This window comes from Sardina pilchardus, chromosome 19 (assembly GCF_963854185.1).
Source record: "Sardina pilchardus chromosome 19, fSarPil1.1, whole genome shotgun sequence".
Taxonomy (NCBI): Eukaryota; Metazoa; Chordata; class Actinopteri; order Clupeiformes; family Clupeidae; genus Sardina; species Sardina pilchardus.
In genome coordinates, this window is record NC_085012.1 from 31,863,190 (window position 1) to 31,882,939 (window position 19,750).

Here is a 19,750-nt window from a genome sequence, read left to right on the forward strand (position 1 = left end):
AATGAGCTACTGGCCGCTCACTGGTGGCTCCAGCGCACGCGGTTCAGTCGCATCATTCACTCTGATGTGGTGTTCATGAAGTTGGGTGTTGAGGTGCATGTACTGCATTGTGACAGAAAGTCACTTTACAACATCTTACAAGCCCAAAGTGGATTTTGAAAAAAGTTTCCACGAGTGCACGTTTTGGCCGTCTCAGCCAACTGTCATGAAATATGAAAAGTAAACGTGTCTTCACTTTTCCTTCATAGCTTGAAATTGGAAGGTCTTAGAAGCTTGAAACCAAGCGCATACAACACAAGGGGCCTCAATGAGCTACTGGCCGCTCACTGGTGGCTCCAGCGCACGCGGTTCAGTCGCATCATTCACTCTGATGTGGTGTTCATGAAGTTGGGTGTTGAGGTGCATGTACTGCATTGTGACAGAAAGTCACTTTACAACATCTTACAAGCCCAAAGTGGATCTTGAAAAAAGTTTCCACGAGTGCACGTTTTGGCCGTCTCAGCCAACTGTCATGAAATATGAAAAGTAAATGTGTCTTCACTTTTCCTTCATAGCTTGAAATTGGAAGGTCTTAGAAGCTTGAAACCAAGCGCATACAACACAAGGGGCCTCAATGAGCTACTGGCCGCTCACTTGTGGCTCCAGCGCATGCGGTTCAGTCGCATCATTCACTCTGATGTGGTGTTCATGAAGTTGGGTGTTGAGGTGCATGTACTGCATTGTGACAGAAAGTCACTTTACAACATCTTACAAGCCCAAAGTGGATTTTGAAAAAAGTTTCCACGAGTGCACGTTTTGGCCGTCTCAGCCAACTGTCATGAAATATGAAAAGTAAACGTGTCTTCACTTTTCCTTCATAGCTTGAAATTGGAAGGTCTTAGAAGCTTGAAACCAAGCGCATACAACACAAGGGGCCTCAATGAGCTACTGGCCGCTCACTGGTGGCTCCAGCGCACGCGGTTCAGTCGCATCATTCACTCTGATGTAGTGTTCATGAAGTTGGGTGTTGAGGTGCATGTACTGCATTGTGACAGAAAGTCACTTTACAACATCTTACAAGCCCAAAGTGGATTTTGAAAAAAGTTTCCACGAGTGCACGTTTTGGCCGTCTCAGCCAACTGTCATGAAATATGAAAAGTAAACGTGTCTTCACTTTTCCTTCATAGCTTGAAATTGGAAGGTCTTAGAAGCTTGAAACCAAGCGCATACAACACAAGGGGCCTCAATGAGCTACTGGCCGCTCACTGGTGGCTCCAGCGCACGCGGTTCAGTCGCATCATTCACTCTGATGTGGTGTTCATGAAGTTGGGTGTTGAGGTGCATGTACTGCATTGTGACAGAAAGTCACTTTACAACATCTTACAAGCCCAAAGTGGATTTTGAAAAAAGTTTCCACGAGTGCACGTTTTGGCCGTCTCAGCCAACTGTCATGAAATATGAAAAGTAAACGTGTCTTCACTTTTCCTTCATAGCTTGAAATTGGAAGGTCTTAGAAGCTTGAAACCAAGCGCATACAACACAAGGGGCCTCAATGAGCTACTGGCCGCTCACTGGTGGCTCCAGCGCACGCGGTTCAGTCGCATCATTCACTCTGATGTGGTGTTCATGAAGTTGGGTGTTGAAGTGCACGTACTGCATTGTGACAGAAAGTTACTTTACAACATCTTACAAGCCCAAAGTGGATTTTGAAAAAAGTTTCCACGAGTGCACGTTTTGGCCGTCTCAGCCAACTGTCATGAAATATGAAAAGTAAACGTGTCTTCACTTTTCCTTCATAGCTTGAAATTGGAAGGTCTTAGAAGCTTGAAACCAAGCGCATACAACACAAGGGGCCTCAATGAGCTACTGGCCGCTCACTGGTGGCTCCAGCGCACGCGGTTCAGTCGCATCATTCACTCTGATGTGGTGTTCATGAAGTTGGGTGTTGAAGTGCACGTACTGCATTGTGACAGAAAGTTACTTTACAACATCTTACAAGCCCAAAGTGGATTTTGAAAAAAGTTTCCACGAGTGCATGTTTTGGCCGTCTCAGCCAACTGTCATGAAATATGAAAAGTAAACGTGTCTTCACTTTTCCTTCATAGCTTGAAATTGGAAGGTCTTAGAAGCTTGAAACCAAGCGCATACAACACAAAGGGCCTCAATGAGCTACTGGCCGCTCACTGGTGGCTCCAGCGCACGCGGTTCAGTCGCATCATTCACTCTGATGTGGTGTTCATGAAGTTGGGTGTTGAGGTGCATGTACTGCATTGTGACAGAAAGTCACTTTACAACATCTTACAAGCCCAAAGTGGATTTTGAAAAAAGTTTCCACGAGTGCATGTTTTGGCCGTCTCAGCCAACTGTCATGAAATATGAAAAGTAAACGTGTCTTCACTTTTCCTTATTAGCTTGAAATTGGAAGGTCTTAGAAGCTTGAAACCAAGCGCATACAACACAAAGGGCCGCAGTGAGCTACTGGCCGCTCACTGGTGGCTCCAGCGCACGCGGTTCAGTCGCATCATTCACTCTGATGTGGTGTTCATGAAGTTGGGTGTTGAGGTGCATGTACTGCATTGTGACAGAAAGTCACTTTACAACATCTTACAAGCCCAAAGTGGATTTTGAAAAAAGTTTCCACGAGTGCACGTTTTGGCCGTCTCAGCCAACTGTCATGAAATATGAAAAGTAAACGTGTCTTCACTTTTCCTTCATAGCTTAAAATTGGAAGGTCTTAGAAGCTTGAAACCAAGCGCATACAACACAAGGGGCCTCAATGAGCTACTGGCCGCTCACTGGTGGCTCCAGCGGTGAACCTGATTTCTTCAAGTAGCCATTGTTCCAGGGACAACTGCCTAAAGTTGTTCCAGGTCCAACAACTCTGGGTGCATTCCATGTAACGATTTATATGGCTTCCTTCCTCCCTCGATCCTCGTTCACCGAAAATCGCTCACAGTCGAGGGCACGAGGACATCTCATTCATGTAATTGCAACCAGAGGAGGCAAGACCGAGGACAGAGGAGGGAGGTGGCAATCCCGATACGAGAGGAAACATAAGACCATCCCACGCGGAAGTGTTATTTCGGAGATGGGCGTTCTGTGGCTACGAATGGATGACGTATCCTGTATAACGTTTAAAAATATAGAAATATAGAAATGTTGTCTGTTATTTATGGCGTGTGAAGTTGATGCTAAAAGCTATAGTGGGATTATGTTAGGGGCTCATGAAGAAACATAAATGTAGCCTAACGAACAATAAGTTCATTATTTGAACGTCCTTATCAACATTTGCCATTGAAACATTTTGTGTATCTGCACAAAAAAGCATCATGTTGGACCTAGTGATTTTAAATTATGCGTTATGTGTTGAGTTCAAAACACAATGTTGTAAATGTCCTTTTTTATCAGCAGAAGAGCTGACCAGTTGCATGCACACAGATGTCGGCGCGTCTTTTGGATCCGCCCTATTACACTGACGTCGCACGTGCTAAATGGTGTGTATGCAGTCGAGGACGTCTCATTTGCGCAGTTCATCAAGCTTCGTTCCTCCATCCTCCGCTCATTCCTTCGTCGTTTCCTTCGCAAAATTCATTAGTAGGAGGGGCTATGACCGGGGCGAGGATCGAGGGAGGAAGGAAGCGGTTACATGTCGGCAGTCCGACATCCTGCCAGTCCGACATCCCTTTCGTCCGACATGCCGCTATTCAGACATGGTGTTATTCCGACATGCTGCCAATCCGACACATTTTAGTATCCCCATTCCGACAGTTTACAAATCCTATTTTTTTCCACGTCAATTTAACGGACCCTATGAGCCCGACGGACGCAAAGTGCGTCAAAAAACACACCCATTCTTCTCTGTTACATTGCCCCGCGATTATTAGTCACAGAGAGATGAGACCTATTGCATGAAAGAGCTCAGGACCGGGGCTTTCCAACGAGACTAGACACGTGTCTGTACGATCAAGTAGCCTATGCAAATAAAAATAAAATGAAAGTATCATATTTACAGTCTATATTGCTCTGCGTTCACCCACGCAGCCACTGCTCTCGCTTGAATTACGCCGGGACCAGGCATCGCACAGACATAACACGCATATCAAATGAAAGAGGAGAAACAGAGCTTTCCATTGATACCAAACACATCGATCCTTTTGTGTTATAGAAACAGACGAAGTGACAAACAAATAAGATTCATATAGCTTCGGCTACCGCTATTTCGTTTGATTTACTCGTGAAACCGTGGTTAAAAAGATAGGGGAGAGAGGGGTAAGATGAGCCGAGGGGTAAGGTGAGCCATACCCTTTTTCTAGGATATGGTAAACAAATTTAATTTTATGACAGCATTCTAAGGGGGAGGGGACCCTTTCCTAACATCAGTAGAGAAGGGAAGCACATGGACAATTTGGTAAGAAAGATATTTGGAATAATGTGTTTTTTTGCTCTCTGAGTGAATTCCATGTTTGTCCAGAAGTAAGATGATTTAGAGAAAACAAGAATAAAACAACATTTAGACAAATTATATCTGAGATAGTGCCTTTATAAGCTATTATATGAGGGCTAATCAAAATGACAAATCTTAGTCTAGCTTGTCATGAGAAGCAATTTTTTCCCGAAATTGTGCAATGGGGTAAGATGAGCCATAAGAGGTGGGGCAAGTTGAGCCACAAAAAGCCTGACAATATCAGGCCTATATTTTAACATCAGGTTTTTAAATTGCAGTTGAGTTTATTTTTGATAAGGATTACAATATGATATTTTAACATATGAGAATAATGTACACAATTATATTTTAACATATTTTAACATATGAGAACAAGATAATATGGTCCATGCATCCACTCTATATCCCTTTTAAACTTTAAATGTTTTTTAAGATAAGTTTAAAGGCTGAATTGGTTGATATAGCTTTTACAGGTCATATTTTGTGTTATGAACAATGAAAGACTTAATAAAACAATCTTTTACATGAGTTTTTGCTTTGGCTTATTTTACCCCACACATTGGCTCATCTTACCCCGTGCATGGGGTAAGTTGAGCCACTTGACCACTTTTTTTCAAAAGTGCATATCACTGGGTCTATAAAATGTTTTCAATGTTTTTTTTAGTCAAATAGTAGCAGGACACTTTGAAGTTTGATATGGTATGAAGATTGCAAAAAAAGACGTCAATGACATGACGCTGTGATGAAAAATGTAAAAAGTGGCTCGTCTTACCCCTCTCTCCCCTACAGCTTGCATGTCAGATAAAAGAGGAGAGCTCGAGCTATCCACAGATACCAAATACAACCGTCTAGGCCATAAAACAGACGAAGTGACAGCAAAATAATAACTTCTATAGTAATAATCTAGCTCCTCTTAGTCCGCGAATAATGAGACGGGGAAGAAAACTTGCCATGTCAGAACTTCCCCGAGTCGTGCACGCAACAGACACATAACCATATCAAGAAGTCTTCACAATGGCATTTTAAATGTGAATCTTTATTATTTTACACAATTGGATATAGTTATGACATTATAGCCTATTAATGACCTCATGTCGGAATGGCACGTTGTTTGAAAAAAATAGTTAAATACCGCCACTCCGACCATGAAAAAAAAAAATGTCGGAGTGGTGGGACTTTCTCCCATAAAGAGACATGCCTCCACTACGACAATTGGACATCAATGTCGGAGTGCTGGTATGTCGGAATGAACGGCGGTAGCCGAAGGAAGCCATATAAATCGTTACATGGAAGGCACCCTGTGTTAACCAATCGCTGCTATGTGATGTCATCAATGTGCGACTTCACCCCCTGTTCAAAATTTCCCTCCCGAAATCAACATCTTTCCAGCTCTGTGTTACGGTAAGTCATTGCACTGTTTCTTCTCAACAATTTCCCATGTAAAATAAGTGACTCAATGTGCATTTTCAAAATTATTTATTGTAAGAATGTTGTTTTGGTGCCAGTTTAGTAAGGAGTTTTCGAGTTCAATTCACCTTTTCGTTATATCCGTTAGCTGCTAATGGTAAGCATAGTGTTCAGTCAAATTCAGGCAATATTGTAATGACATGTATGTTTACTCCTCAATAGCTGTTAGAAATGTTAGCATGAGCTTGTTAATAGCAATTTGTACACTACCACAAGCTTTTATTTTAACCTTTCAATATGTTTGAATTTGCAATGTCATGTAGATTTAGTCAGTTAGGCTACTTGGCTAGAAGCACAGATTTTGGACTACTATTCTCCGATTAGTCTCTTATTAGTGGGCTAAAATCTTTATTTAGAGTACATTAAGAGTTGATACTTATTTTGATCTGCGGAGGGTGCTATTGAGGCAATGTTAGTACAGGTTCATCATTGATCAACCCGGACCAACATTGATCCTGGGCCGTCATTACCATGTTGACCCAGGAGCAACATTTTCTCATTGACCCTGAGCTAACGTTACCATGTTGACCCAGGAGCAACATTTTCTTGTTGAGCCTGGGCTAACGTTACCATGTTGACCCAGGAGCAACATTTTCTTGTTGAGCCTGGGCTAACGTTACCATATTGACCCAGGAGCAACATTTTCTTGTTGAGCCTGAGCTAACGTTACCATGTTGACCCAGGAGCAACATTTTCTTGTTGAGCCTGGGCTAACGTTACCATGTTGACCCAGGAGCAACACTTTCTTGTTGAGCCTGGGCTAATGTTACCATGTTGACCCAGGAGCAACATTTTCCTAACATTGCACAATTACTGTTCTTTTCAGGGACGCAAAAAAAGAATGTGCCTGCTATCGTAAAAGCTTAACCCAAAAAGAAAAAAACAAGGACAACAATATTCAGCGCCCTGTCAGAGCAGGAAGCAAAGGAGCTGGCCAATGGTTTTGCCACTAGACTGGCATTGGATGTTACTGCTGACACAGTCTGTGAAGGAGTGGATGCTGCATGTGCTGATGTACTGTAACTAAGTGTTCTTCCATCCTAGACTAACACTACACTTTCCATTTTCCAGTTACACTGACCCACACTACTGTTTTATGCTTATGCCTTATTCTTTATTGCATGAAAATGCAATGCACTGTTCTTTGAAGTCTTCCTGTTAGAGTTCATGAAAACTATTGTTACTGTCTAGTGTTATATTATCCAAAGTTGTCTTTTGTAATGAGACAAAATGCACTCTTGTTCTTCAAAGTCTTATTTTTCATATTCTTACGTAACATTTGCGTATCCTCATTACAGGAAGACACTTCAGAAATTACAAAGCAACCTGAAAGCAGCCTTGACGGAATCATCAATTTGGATCTCCAGCTTTGGATGCTACTAAATTATGTCTTTTCTTATTGACAAGCTGGACAGGGTTGGCAAATGAAAGGCACTAGTTGTCCTTTTAGTTGTTTTTTGTTGTAAAGCCACATTGTTTTTTGTCTTAAAACCCCCAGTTGTGTTTCAGTCTAATTAAATGTCATATAAATTAGATGTAATTGGGCTTTTTGTCTTTGTTCATACAGGACATCTGAATCAATGAAAGACAATTTTTCATGAATATTTTCATAACATTTGGGGTATTTCATTTGACTTTGTGACACCTATGGTCTTCTGTTAAAAAACAACTTAAACATACGTAACTAAATTTGATTCCAGGCACATATAGTTTTACCTACAGATCAGCTGATCAGATGTGCAGTATAAGTGCACTTACACAGACATAAAAACACATCCCACTTTCTCTCTTTGCTTCCTGTGGCAAACTTCAAATCGGCTTGGTTCAGTGAGGCCTGTATAGGCCAAAATCACTACACTACAACTTTAACATTTGTATTATTCATGAGAGCATTTTTTATACAGAGGTCTATCACAAAGTGATTGATAACATTCAATATCTTTAATTGAAAATGCTGGAACACCTAAGTAACCCTGAAATTAACATTACCTTATTACATACCTTAATGGGTAAAGCTGAGGTAAAAGGTCTAGGGAATTTTAGGTTTGAAGAATCATGGGCCAACGGGCTGTAAGAAGAAAGAGTAGGCCTGTTCCTCATCTCTCAATTACATGTCTATCTGGTGCCGTGGTGAAGGTTATTTTTAAAGCAACACAAAAGAGTTTTTTGTACCTTAACCCGAGTCTAAATCCCCCCCTGGGGATTTGAAAAACTGTTCCAAACTTACATCTCAATCTCTGCTAGTTTTTGTCCTAGAAACATAATTTATAAGTGACACCATCAGAAACTTTAAATCAACTAGTTTCCACTTTACTCTCATATAATTATTGTGGAGGACCTCTAGAATATAACCATATGTGCCACTTTTGCATTAGATGTTTTAAGTTAGATTAAATATTTAAAAGTGCGTGAAAAGGCCCCGGATCTCCCAAATGTTAAAATAATGTTTCCAAAATCATTTCAGCGGTTCATCAACTCGTAACAGGGTGAACGGCACTTCTGCTTTCACTCTGCGTCCCTCTATTGGCTATAACCGCACTATGTAACTTTACCAGATCGGGTAGCGTATTTGTAGTTGATGAAATGAGACATAAGAAACTACAAATTTGACTTGCTTCAATACATAAAATCATGCAACTTACTCCACCTTGTCTGTGGACGTCGCTATTTGCTGGATAAACAAATAGCTAGCGTATGACAGATATGCCCCAATTATAAACAATTTGACTCAACTAAGTGTAGGTATCAGTGTAAGATACGGTTACAGCAATCATTCAACAATTACCAATTATTTGATTACTGATCTGAGCACAGCTTTTGCCCTGGATCTCACCACAGTCAAAGCAATTTCCAGTGTGGCATTAACAGGGTGGGATGCATATGGTGTAGATAAAAAGATCTAGGACACAATCGGGTGAAAGAAAAAAAGGCTAGTTTCAACAACAGATACATTCTCCTTAAAAGCATGTATTCCAGGGTATTAAATACATTTTAATTTTTTATGAAATAAAAAAAATCCCCAAAAAGGAGGCATGACAACATCTCTATATAGGTTTTCCCTTGCTTTCGTGACCATTCATTGGCTTGGAGGAGTATGATGTCTGGTTTAAGTCCAAGAGTGATCCACTTTTCAATCTTCAGAATAAGGTCTGGATGAATACGATGGCAGTGGCCATCCTCTTTTAAAAGTGGGTTGTGCCCACTGTTATCGTTGCACGTTCTCTGCACTACCACTTTCAAACCTTTATGATCATTTCTGACTTTGAATGAAACGTACGCTTTGCATCCAGTGACTCTTTGGCTTTTTACAGACACAGGACCAGACCTTGCACAGTGAAACATACTGTAGCATCACCTTTTTTGGTCACTGAAACTGGAATAGCATGTTTTCCTGAAAGATGCTGTGTTTTCTTCATTATTAATCTTTCTAATATGTGCCTGTTCATCAACTTCTTTCAGAAAATGGATATGAAGCTTGGTGTTTTTCCTTCTTTCCCTCTTTTTTTCTTCTTTAAAAACTGCTTCCTTGATTATATCCTCCATCTCTGAAATGCACACAACACACAAATACCACTGTCAGTTACTGAGTACGCTAACTTAAAGGTAGGGCAAGAAATGTTTTCTTGGAGCACTTTACTATATTGATATAAGATCCCATTCACACCGGGATTGCGGCCAATTAATTGAATACTCTGACAGGATATACATATTGAAGTCTAGTCCAAGCAAAGGGTCAACAAGAAAACATTGTTCTGTTAAAGGCTAACTCTTTACTATCAATGTTTAGTCCAAAGCATATAAGCAAATAAACTGGCACAAATAGTTCATGATAAAATGTTGCTCCTGGGTCAACATTGTAATGTTAGCCCAGGCTCAACGAGAAAATGTTGCTCCTGGGTCAACATGGTAATGTTAGCCCAGGCTCAATGAGAAAATGTTGCTCCTGGGTCAACATGGTAACGTTAGCCCAGGCTCAACAAGAAAATGTTGGTCCTGAGTCAACATGGTAACGTTAGCCCAGGGTCAATGAGAAAATGTTGCTCCTGGGTCAACATGGTAATGACGGCCCAGGATCAATGTAGTGATGTTGGTCCAGGTTGATCAATGATGAACTAACAACTGTACTAACATTGCCTCAATAGCACCCTCCGCAGATCAAAAGAAGTATAAACTCTTAATGTACACTAAATAAAGATTTTAGCCCACTAATAAGACACAATCGGAGAATAGTAGTCCAAAATCTGTGCTTCTAGCCAAGTAGCATAACTGACTAAATCTACATGACATTGCAAATTCAAACATTCTGAAAGGTTAAAATAAGAGCTTGTGGTAGTTTACAAATTGCTATTAACAAGCTCATGCTAAAACAGCTATTCTAACAGCTATTGAGGAGTAAACATACATGTCATTACAATATTGCCTGAATTTGACTGAACACTACGCTTACCATTAGCAGCTAACTGATATCTTTAGATATGGGCTATAACGAAAAGGTGAATTGAACTCGAAAACTCCTTACTAAACTGGCACCAAAACAACATAGTTCTTACAATAAATAATTTTGAAAATGCACATTGAGTCTCTTATTTTACATGGGAAACAGAAGAAACAGTGCAATGACTTAGCCTACCTACACAGAGCTGAAAAGATGTTGATTTCGGGAGGGAAATTTTGAACGGGGGTGAAGTCGCACATTGATGACATCACATAGCAGTGATTGGTTAACAGAGTTGTTGGACCTGGAACAACTTTAGGGGTGTTGTCCCTGGAACAACGGCTACTTGAAGAAATCAGGTTCACCCGTGGCGCCCAATGAACGGATCTGGGCATTTTTTCAAATACGAGAAAATGAACGTCTGGTTGCCAGACCACGTCTCATTTGAGAAGTGGGAGGCGTTAGCCAGGCTAGTCAGATGTAAGCATCAAGGAACAAAACTGGCTGCATATTTTCATTGCGCATGTGTCCATTTTCAGTACTTAATATTGTTTGATTCACCATAGTCCACTGTAGGCCTATATGTGAAATTGGGCCACCAATTGAATATGCCTGGTCTACACTGTAAGCCTTTCTAGCTAATGATTATTCTGATGTGATTAAATTTCTGTGTACTCTTAGAATATGATGTACCTTATGTTCGTCTGATTCAGAACTCAGGCTTTACCAGACACTGGAGGAGATAAAGGGCCAAGTGCAGCAGAACACGTTACTCCTTCAAGCTCTTACCAAAAAAGAGAACGCAGCAGACACCATTGATGACAACTTTCAGTTCCCTCTTCAGAGCATGACTGATATTAAAAGCCTTGAGGACCAGTTGTCCAACCGAGACACTAAACGTTCTCTGGTAAGTTCTTACTGTTGCTTTTTGGTTTGGTAATAATGCAATGTGCCAGTAATGTATGTTAGTGTGTTGTTATGTTATCTTTTCACACAGACAAGGTATCTCTGTAGCCTGGGTGGTACAACGCCAAAATACATTGTGCACCTCATCATGAAGCATGTCATCACTGATTAGCTTGCTAAACAATTTAACTGGCAAGGGAGAGGAGACAAGAGCCCCTTTTCAGGGCTCATTTTGGCGAAAGCGGTCATAAGTACTGTTTTAAATATTATATTGCATGTTGCTACACCATAATACAAAGTTGCATAACAATTGTTTCACAGCAGGAGAATAATATGTTTAAAAGCTGTAACGGCTAGAATTTATAAATAGTTGTTTTGTTTTTTTTAAGTAATATCAATGCATATCAATGGGGCGATTTGTAGCAGCAGTGTGGTAGTACTAACAGCAGAGGTATGTGCAACTTCCATAGTGCATAACAGATTTTGTGGGTCTGAGTCCAGTGTGTGTGTGTGTGTGTGTGTGTGTGTGTGTGTGTGTGTGTGTGTGTGTGCACTTGTCTTTATCACAAAATGGGAACTTCGACCTGACAAAGTAGTCACAGGGTGGGGACCGCTCGAATGGTGGGGACTTACACTTGGTCCCCATTATGTTTTTCCTTTAGATGAGCCTAGAACAACATTGCCAACTGCCTGGATACAAAATTTAGGTTGGCCCATATGTCATGAAATTTTGAAAATGTGTGTTTTGTGTGTGTTTTGGGGGTGCTCAGCACTGCCTACCCATGATCGTGCACTGTAACTGCATGTCTCTCACACACACACACACATGTGGACATCTACCAATCAGATCCGAGAAATCAGAATATGCAAATGAGTAGATCGCATCATCGAGAAAGACCGCCAGAAAACCAAACTCAGAAGAAGAGGAAGCAGCCATTTTGAGAACAGCAATATTTTTCTACCGTATTTTCACTATTTTATGGAACATCATCCAACTTCACAGATACAAAGTAAGTTTAATTAAATTGCGAGAGTAAATGTTAATTGTAGATCGTCAAATAAGAATGCATGCCTAACTACTGTAAGTGTTAGTATTCAGGGTCAAGGGGAGCACATGTTGCAGCTAGTAACTTATAGCTAAAGAAGGGTAGCACTGCTAGTGTGTGCATCATCGGGAGTAGCATGGTGAATTCCTTAATTATGCACTTGTATACTATGGGTGAAATTGTGAATGCTGAAATAAAGTTATTGATAGTATTCTATGTGCATGTAGATATCACACGTCTCATACCTAGTCCCATTTTGACATTACAAAGAAGTTAAGTATAGCAGCTAACTGTTTTCAGAAAATGTAATGTCAGACTTCTTTTGACTAGCAGCTAATCGTCATTTTCTCAAACTTCAGATGTAGGACAACCATGCCAGCAACAACAAAAGGTAAATATCTATTACTACAGCTTACTGTACCAGTTTATACACATTAACTCGAAATGTTTGAACTAAGAAAACAAATGAGGGCGGGTGAAGTCAAAAGGCTACTAAATGCATGGTGGGTTAGCTATGGTAAATGTTGTCAGGTCTTTTTATTTATTTATTTATTTTTTATTTATTATCTGTATGCAGTTTCGAAGCAGTTGGTGATAGTTGTGGTTGTTGTTAATTTGACTACATATTGTGTTTTTATGCCTTACTCTTAAGACATACTTTCACAAAACCTGGTGTTATATCGGTTATAGGAATTGCTAACTAAACTAGCAAACTAGGTAGCCTGCTAGCGTTTACGTCGGCATCTTTCTAGAGCCAGCATAATGTGCTGCTAGCTATTGGGAACTTGGTGCTCATTTAGTTAGCAACACTTCATTTCCCTTGAAGGAATAACTTATTTTGTCCAAATGTGGTAAACTGACACGATACAAATCGTTTAATATAAATGTCTACAGATTAACATGCTACGACGAAGACGAAATCCCTTGCACGAAGCGCGTGACCATGCATGTAATTGCAGAGACACTGAAATGCTGGAGGCGAACTTCATTAGCCCTCAAAAAGGTATGTTATATTTTAAACTGGAAACAGGAGGAAAACAGAAATGTTTGCTAACAGCTCAAAACGATGTTAAACTTATTCCTCCACAAGGCGCTATTTTAAAAACTAGCTTTCTGCAGGCAAGCAGTGTCATATTCAAGTTCACAGGCTACGCAATTTGTTTGTTCAAGTAATTCTGCGCTGGTAACTTTTGTTTAAACTTTGGTCGTTGGCATGTTTGTACTTCTGCGCTGGTTTCGTTGAGTTGTGTAAGTTGCAGTATAAAGTTAAAGCGTTCTCATGTACAAGTAGTTCGCCGACATGCTGCAAACATTTAACAACATGTCCCCGCTCGATATTGGTAAGAATATGCTTAATTTATGTGTCAGGCCTTGCGCTGTTTGTGTACACTGAGCAAATATCACAGTAATTTGTGTGTGAACAGTGTTTAGGACTGAACCGTGGATAAATTCGGCATTAATAAATTGTCTCGTTCACGTGCGGTGAAGGCATATGTAGCACAGACAAGCTCACATGGCGCTGTGAATTTTTGTTTATACTTTGGTCGTTGGCATGTTTGTTTTATGCGTAAATGCTGGCGACGTGATGTCGGGTATAATTACATTCATATCAAGCCAGACGTAATCATGCCTGTGTATGCGCATGACTGCATGTCATTTGACTAAGATTTTCAGTTATTCATGCACAAGCGTTCATGTAAGCTAGCCTCAGCCTGGCTTGCAGCATCACAGGAAGTATACGGGCGGGCCCAGGCTAATAGGCTACACCCGTTGAGAGTTAGCCTACATGCTGCGAATAATTTAACAACTAGCTTTCTGCAGGCAGGCAGTGTCATTCAAGTTCAGACTACAGCAATTTGTTTGTTCAAGTAATTCTGCGCTGGTTTCGTTGAGTTTTGTGTAAGTTGCAGTAAAGTTAAAGCGTTCTCATGTACAAGCAGTTCGCCGACAGGCTTCAAACATTTACAACATGTCCCCGCTCGATATTGGTAAGAATATGCTTAATTTATGTATCAGGCCTTGCACTGTTTGTGTACACTGAGCAAAATTATCAGTAATTTGCGTGTGAACAGTATTTAGGATTGAACCGTGGATAAATTCGGCAGGGAAAACAGAAATGTTTGCTAATAGCTCAAAACGATGTTAAATATGCTCAGTTGTGTCTTGCGATCTACTTATTCCTCCACGAGGCGCTGTTTTAAAAACTAGCTTTCTGCAGGCAAGCAGTGTCATATTCAAGTTCACAGGCTACTGCAATTTGTTTGTTCAAGTAATTCTGCGCTGGTTTCGTTGAGTTGTGTAAGTTGCAGTATAAAGTTAAAGCGTTCTCATGTACAAGTAGTTCGCCGACATGCTGCAAACATTTAACAACTTGTCCCCGCTCGATATTGGTAAGAATATGCTTAATTTATGTGTCAGGCCTTGCGCTGTTTGTGTACACTGAGCAAAGATCACAGTAATGTGTGTGTGAACAGTGTTTAGGACTGAACCGTGGATAAATTCGGCATTAATAAATTGTCTCGTTCACGTACGGTGAAGGCATATGTAGCACAGACAAGCTCACATGGCGCTGTGAAATTTTGTTTAAACTTTGGTCGTTGGCATGTTTGTTTTATGCGTAAATGCTGGCGACGTGATGTCGGGTATAATTACATTCATATCAAGCCAGACGTAATCATGCCTGTGTATGCGCATGACTACATGTCATTTGACTAAGATTTTCAGTTATTCATGCACAAGCGTTCATGTAAGCTAGCCTCAGCCTGGCTTGCAGCATCACAGGAAGTATACGGGCGGGCCCAGGCTAATAGGCTACACCCGTTGAGAGTTAGCCTACATGCTGCGAATAATTTAACAACTAGCTTTCTGCAGGCAGGCAGTGTCATTCAAGTTCAGACTACAGCAATTTGTTTGTTCAAGTAATTCTGCGCTGGTTTCGTTGAGTTGTGTAAGTTGCAGTATAAAGTTAAAGCGTTCTCATGTACAAGCAGTTCGCCGACAGGCTGCAAACATTTACAACATGTCCCCGCTCGATATTGGTAAGAATATGCTTAATTTATCTATCAGGCCTTGCGCTGTTTGTGTACACTGAGCAAAGTTAACAGTAATTTGCGTGTGAACAGTATTTAGGATTGAACCGTGGATAAATTCGGCATTAACAAATTGTCTCGTTCACATGTGGTGAAAACAGAAATGTTTGCTAACAGCTCAAAACGATGTTTAAATATGCTCAGTTGTGTCTTGCGATCTACTTATTCCTCCACAAGGCACTGTTTTAAAAACTAGCTTTCTGCAGGCAAGCAGTGTCATATTCAAGTTCACAGGCTACAGCAATTTGTTTGTTCAAGTAATTCTGCGCAGGTAACTTTTGTTTAAACTGGTCGTTGGCATGTTTGTTTCATGTGTATTCACATTAAGCCAGACATAATCATGTCTGTGTTTGCGCATGACTACATGCAATTTGACTAAGATTTGCAGTCAGGACGCAATTTCTTGCTTGTTCATGCTTGCGTTCATGTAGGCTACACCTGTTGAGAGTTCGCCTACTAGGCCAGTCAATCTAGCGTTTGACCCATAACTAATTGCAATAGTATTTTGTTTTTTGTGATCCCTAGGTATATCTAATTAACACATTCAAAATCTACCGATTTATATTTAGTGGAACATAGTTTTTTTCAAGGTCAAAGGCAGCAATTTCCAATGCATTTTTACATTGGGATTTACTACTGGTGAAATGGGTAAACTATAGATATCAACTTGAAACTTTCACAGTTGTTTACTCACATTAAGGCAAATAATTTTTGTATTGCAAGTTTTCTGAAATGTGATGTTTAGATATGCAAATGAGACCACTTTTACTTAGATATGCTATAATTTGCATATATTTCTAGAACACTAAATCTGAACAATAGGTACAGTCAGCTTCAAAATAATTGCTGCATTTTGCTTGTATATTGGATACCAAAAGCCAAAATACAATGGGAATATTAGATATCACTTCATATCACCTCAGAAATGAGGATGTCAAGTCAAAATCAATGCGTTTCAATGGAAGTACATAATAGAACAAATGATTGTCAATGATATGGTATGATGGAAGTATCTTAATGCATCCCAAGTCACTTGATATGTTGTCTAAAGGTCAATATCTTTCTTATGTGACTTGGCATGCATTGAGATACTTCCATCATGGGATTGTTCTGAGGGTTTTTTGTTTGTGATTATTTTTTGGTGAAACATTGTAGTCTTATAGACACCTCTTGCGCACCAGTGCTATGTGAGAAAAGGTTATCTGCCAGGCCTAAGTTTATATGCTCATGTATGCTGATGAAGTTTTTTGTACATTTCCGACCCACATTCTGTTTTTTTCAGGCCGTGGTGTCTTTACCTTAGCACCATTCCAGCAGGGTGATTTTGTTGTTGAATACAGAGGAGTAATCATTGATGCAGCAGAAGCTCAGCATAGGAGGAAAATCTACCATAAACATTGCTGTGTCTTTTTGTTTGACTTTAAATGGAAAGGCAAATGGTGGTGGTAAGTTTTTACCAATTTCCAGAGATCTTACTAAATGTACTAAATGGATAGAAAAAAACCCCTCAAACTCTTAATTGTTTAACTCTAAGGGAGTTAGAAAATTAGCCTATTCCTCAAAAAATTGGAGTGTTTCCTCAAATTGCTCTTGTTGATTTTAATGCATTTTCCAGCATTGACGCAGCATTGGAAGACAACAGTCTTGGGAGATTGGTGAACGACGACCATAAGACTCCTAATTGCCGCATGAAGTTAATTGAGGTTGATCGTAAACCACATCTCTGTTTGTTCGCCCTCCGTGATATTTGCCAAAGAGAGGAGATCACTTATGATTATGGCGGAACAGACTGGCCATGGAGAAATGAGGTGAGATCTAGCAGCCTTAGCAATTTCTGTTTAGAATAATAACTTTATTAGATTTAAATTACAATAATAGCATTCTTCGATTTCTGTGTACTACCTTTCAGTTTACAAACACCTGTACTTTGCTTGCACAGTTTTATTAATGACTATCCCAACCTGTAAGTGATCCTTTTCTTAGTTAGCGTGCTTCCATCCAACTTTCTAATGCACATTGTATCTATTCGAATAAGAAATCCCAGTTGGAAACGATGTGAAATGCACATCAAGAATTCGAATGCACATCAATAGTTGATTTGCTAGAGGGGGGTGGATCAACTCTCGATGCGCATGAGGTATAATGCTATTAAAGTTCATGCGCTCTCTTTGCTTGTTCCCGTAGAATTAAACAAATTGAATTAACACACCGGTGCACAGTTGTTTCGCTGATGCCAAAGTTTTCACTAACAACTCTGTATTCAGCACCCGTCGCAAGTTTATACAACTAGTGCAGTGCCTGTTCAAACGTGCCATTCCTGAAGAAAACCTGTTGCTCAATTACATGCTTGTAGTTATGCCTGCTTTAACAATAGAATGATAGGGTAAACAATAATTCCTGAATACTGAATATCATAATATAATAGCCTATAATGAATGTGCAGTAAGCAGAATGTAGGCATGGCTGCACGTGACATTTCTACAGATCAGAATGATATAAGCCTAACAACTGTTTTGAGTTAAGGCTATAGTTAAGCTTACTGAATGACTTCCTGATAGTGAAGACGAGCCATTTTGTGGAATGATGCGTCATTGTTTGACTTTTTCAATGATGTGATTCAAAAGCAGTCTTTGGTTGTGACGTCGCTCTGTCTGCCACTTGTTGTCTAGCTCCATGGCACGTCTTCTGAAATGTTGTGAAATTCTGGACCATTAGCCTATCGCTTGTTTCTATTTGGGACCTTGCAGTCGGAATTATAATTTGTTTATTCAAAGTCTCGAGTCCAATTTAGCCTGGGCTTTTTGAAGCGTCAGTATATAGCACATACTTTTTATGTAATTTTGAATAGCCACTAGGCTATATACAGTGTTCGTGTGTTGCAAAATCCACATAATAGTATGCAAGCAAACTGCATACAGGGAGTCTTTTTTTGTTGAGTTTTTGGTGGCTACAGTAGAGTAGAGAAAGCCAACGTGTGCGTCTTTTACCGATATGTAATGATATTTTTTGTTTTTCTTATCCAAACAATGTAAAACTGCTGTGGACTTACTCATGCCAGTAGCAAGACACCCGCCAAGTTTGAAATCGAATGGACAAACTACACGCAGACAGACAGATGTTCCTGCAATTTATGACAAGATAGATCCAATGGCTTGTTTATTGGGATAGGCGTCTGACAAAGAGTACTCGGAGCAACAGCCGGACCTGTTATCTGTCATATCACAAGACAATACTGTGTGAAAATATTTGCTCATACTGATTTCAATAAATAAAATGGGTTTACACTTAAATGGTGATGTAAATGTTGCCCACCCACAGTCTTCCAAGAAATGCAACTTGCAAGCAGGCGGCACCTCAATGAAACCTGAGGGAAGTTCCAACTCCAGTGGAAGGCAAGCGCAGAAGAAGGTATGCATTCTTAGTTATTGCTTACTATAGGGCCACAACACCTGAACCTTTCCAGCCACTTGGCACAAGATCAACAACATACGGTTCTTTTCTACTGCATCACCTACGCAACATTTGTTTTAGCCCATCACTTATGTAGCCATCAGTCATTCAAGCATAACCAAGGAAGGTGTTTATACTGGACTGGTTTAGGTTAAATAGGGACTAAACTGGGAACTATTGCCATAACAACAAGACCATGTAAAAGGCTAAGGCCACAGTAATAGGGCTGGTGCTTACACCTCATGTGGAATTGGTTTCTTCGGCTACTGTTCTGCTCACTGTAACATAACTCCTGGAGCTGTAATGTAAACTATTGCTAAATAGCTAGTTAGCCACTAATCTCAATTGCATGCAACTTTTACTGCATCATACTAGGAGAGAGTAAATGCAAGGAAGAAAGAAACCATTCTTGTCCTCTCACCAGAAAGGCTGCTTGTATGTCTGTTAGCACTACATTGCTAGCCTAAGTAACGTTAGCAATGGGTACAGTTTATAGCATATATATTTTAATGATTGGCATTGAGCTCAATGAGCATCAAACAGGCTAATAACTGGAAAAAGCACCATGCCAATCTCTAGCTATAGTGAAGGGTATGTGATGATGTGGGGCTATTTTAATTCCAAAGGCCAAGGGAACTTTATCAGGATGCATAATATCCTGGATCCATGAAATAGCTGGCCTTTAAAAATAAAAACATATGAAAAATCCTCCTGCTCTTATGGGATTTAACATACTGTAGGAGTCAAATACTTATGCCCCCTGTATTTAAGGAAGAACATTGATCTATTTACGATAAATTCTTCAATCACAAAGAAAATAAGTGTCCTTAGCAGTTTGATTTTTACTCATTTTTTTTTATTAAGGCATTACAATCAATTCTCAAAAGATGATTTTATATTCCTCTTTTTAGTCAACTTTAGCATGGGTTCAAAT

At 40.0% G+C, this 19,750-nt stretch overlaps 1 protein-coding gene across 1 annotated transcript in view; it reads left to right on the plus strand.

Annotated features, from left to right (window-relative positions):
- Positions 1 to 11,920: 11,920 nt before the first annotated feature.
- Positions 11,921 to 19,750, plus strand: part of LOC134065821 (uncharacterized) — a 36,602-nt gene continuing 28,772 nt past the window's right edge. Inside the window, exons 1-6 of the mRNA XM_062520909.1 lie at positions 11,921 to 12,241; positions 12,637 to 12,668; positions 13,172 to 13,280; positions 16,649 to 16,811; positions 16,982 to 17,174; positions 18,685 to 18,774. Coding sequence (XP_062376893.1) covers positions 12,211 to 12,241; positions 12,637 to 12,668; positions 13,172 to 13,280; positions 16,649 to 16,811; positions 16,982 to 17,174; positions 18,685 to 18,774 — 618 coding nt within the window. The 5' untranslated portion in view covers positions 11,921 to 12,210. The remainder of the gene's footprint in view (positions 12,242 to 12,636; positions 12,669 to 13,171; positions 13,281 to 16,648; positions 16,812 to 16,981; positions 17,175 to 18,684; positions 18,775 to 19,750) is intronic.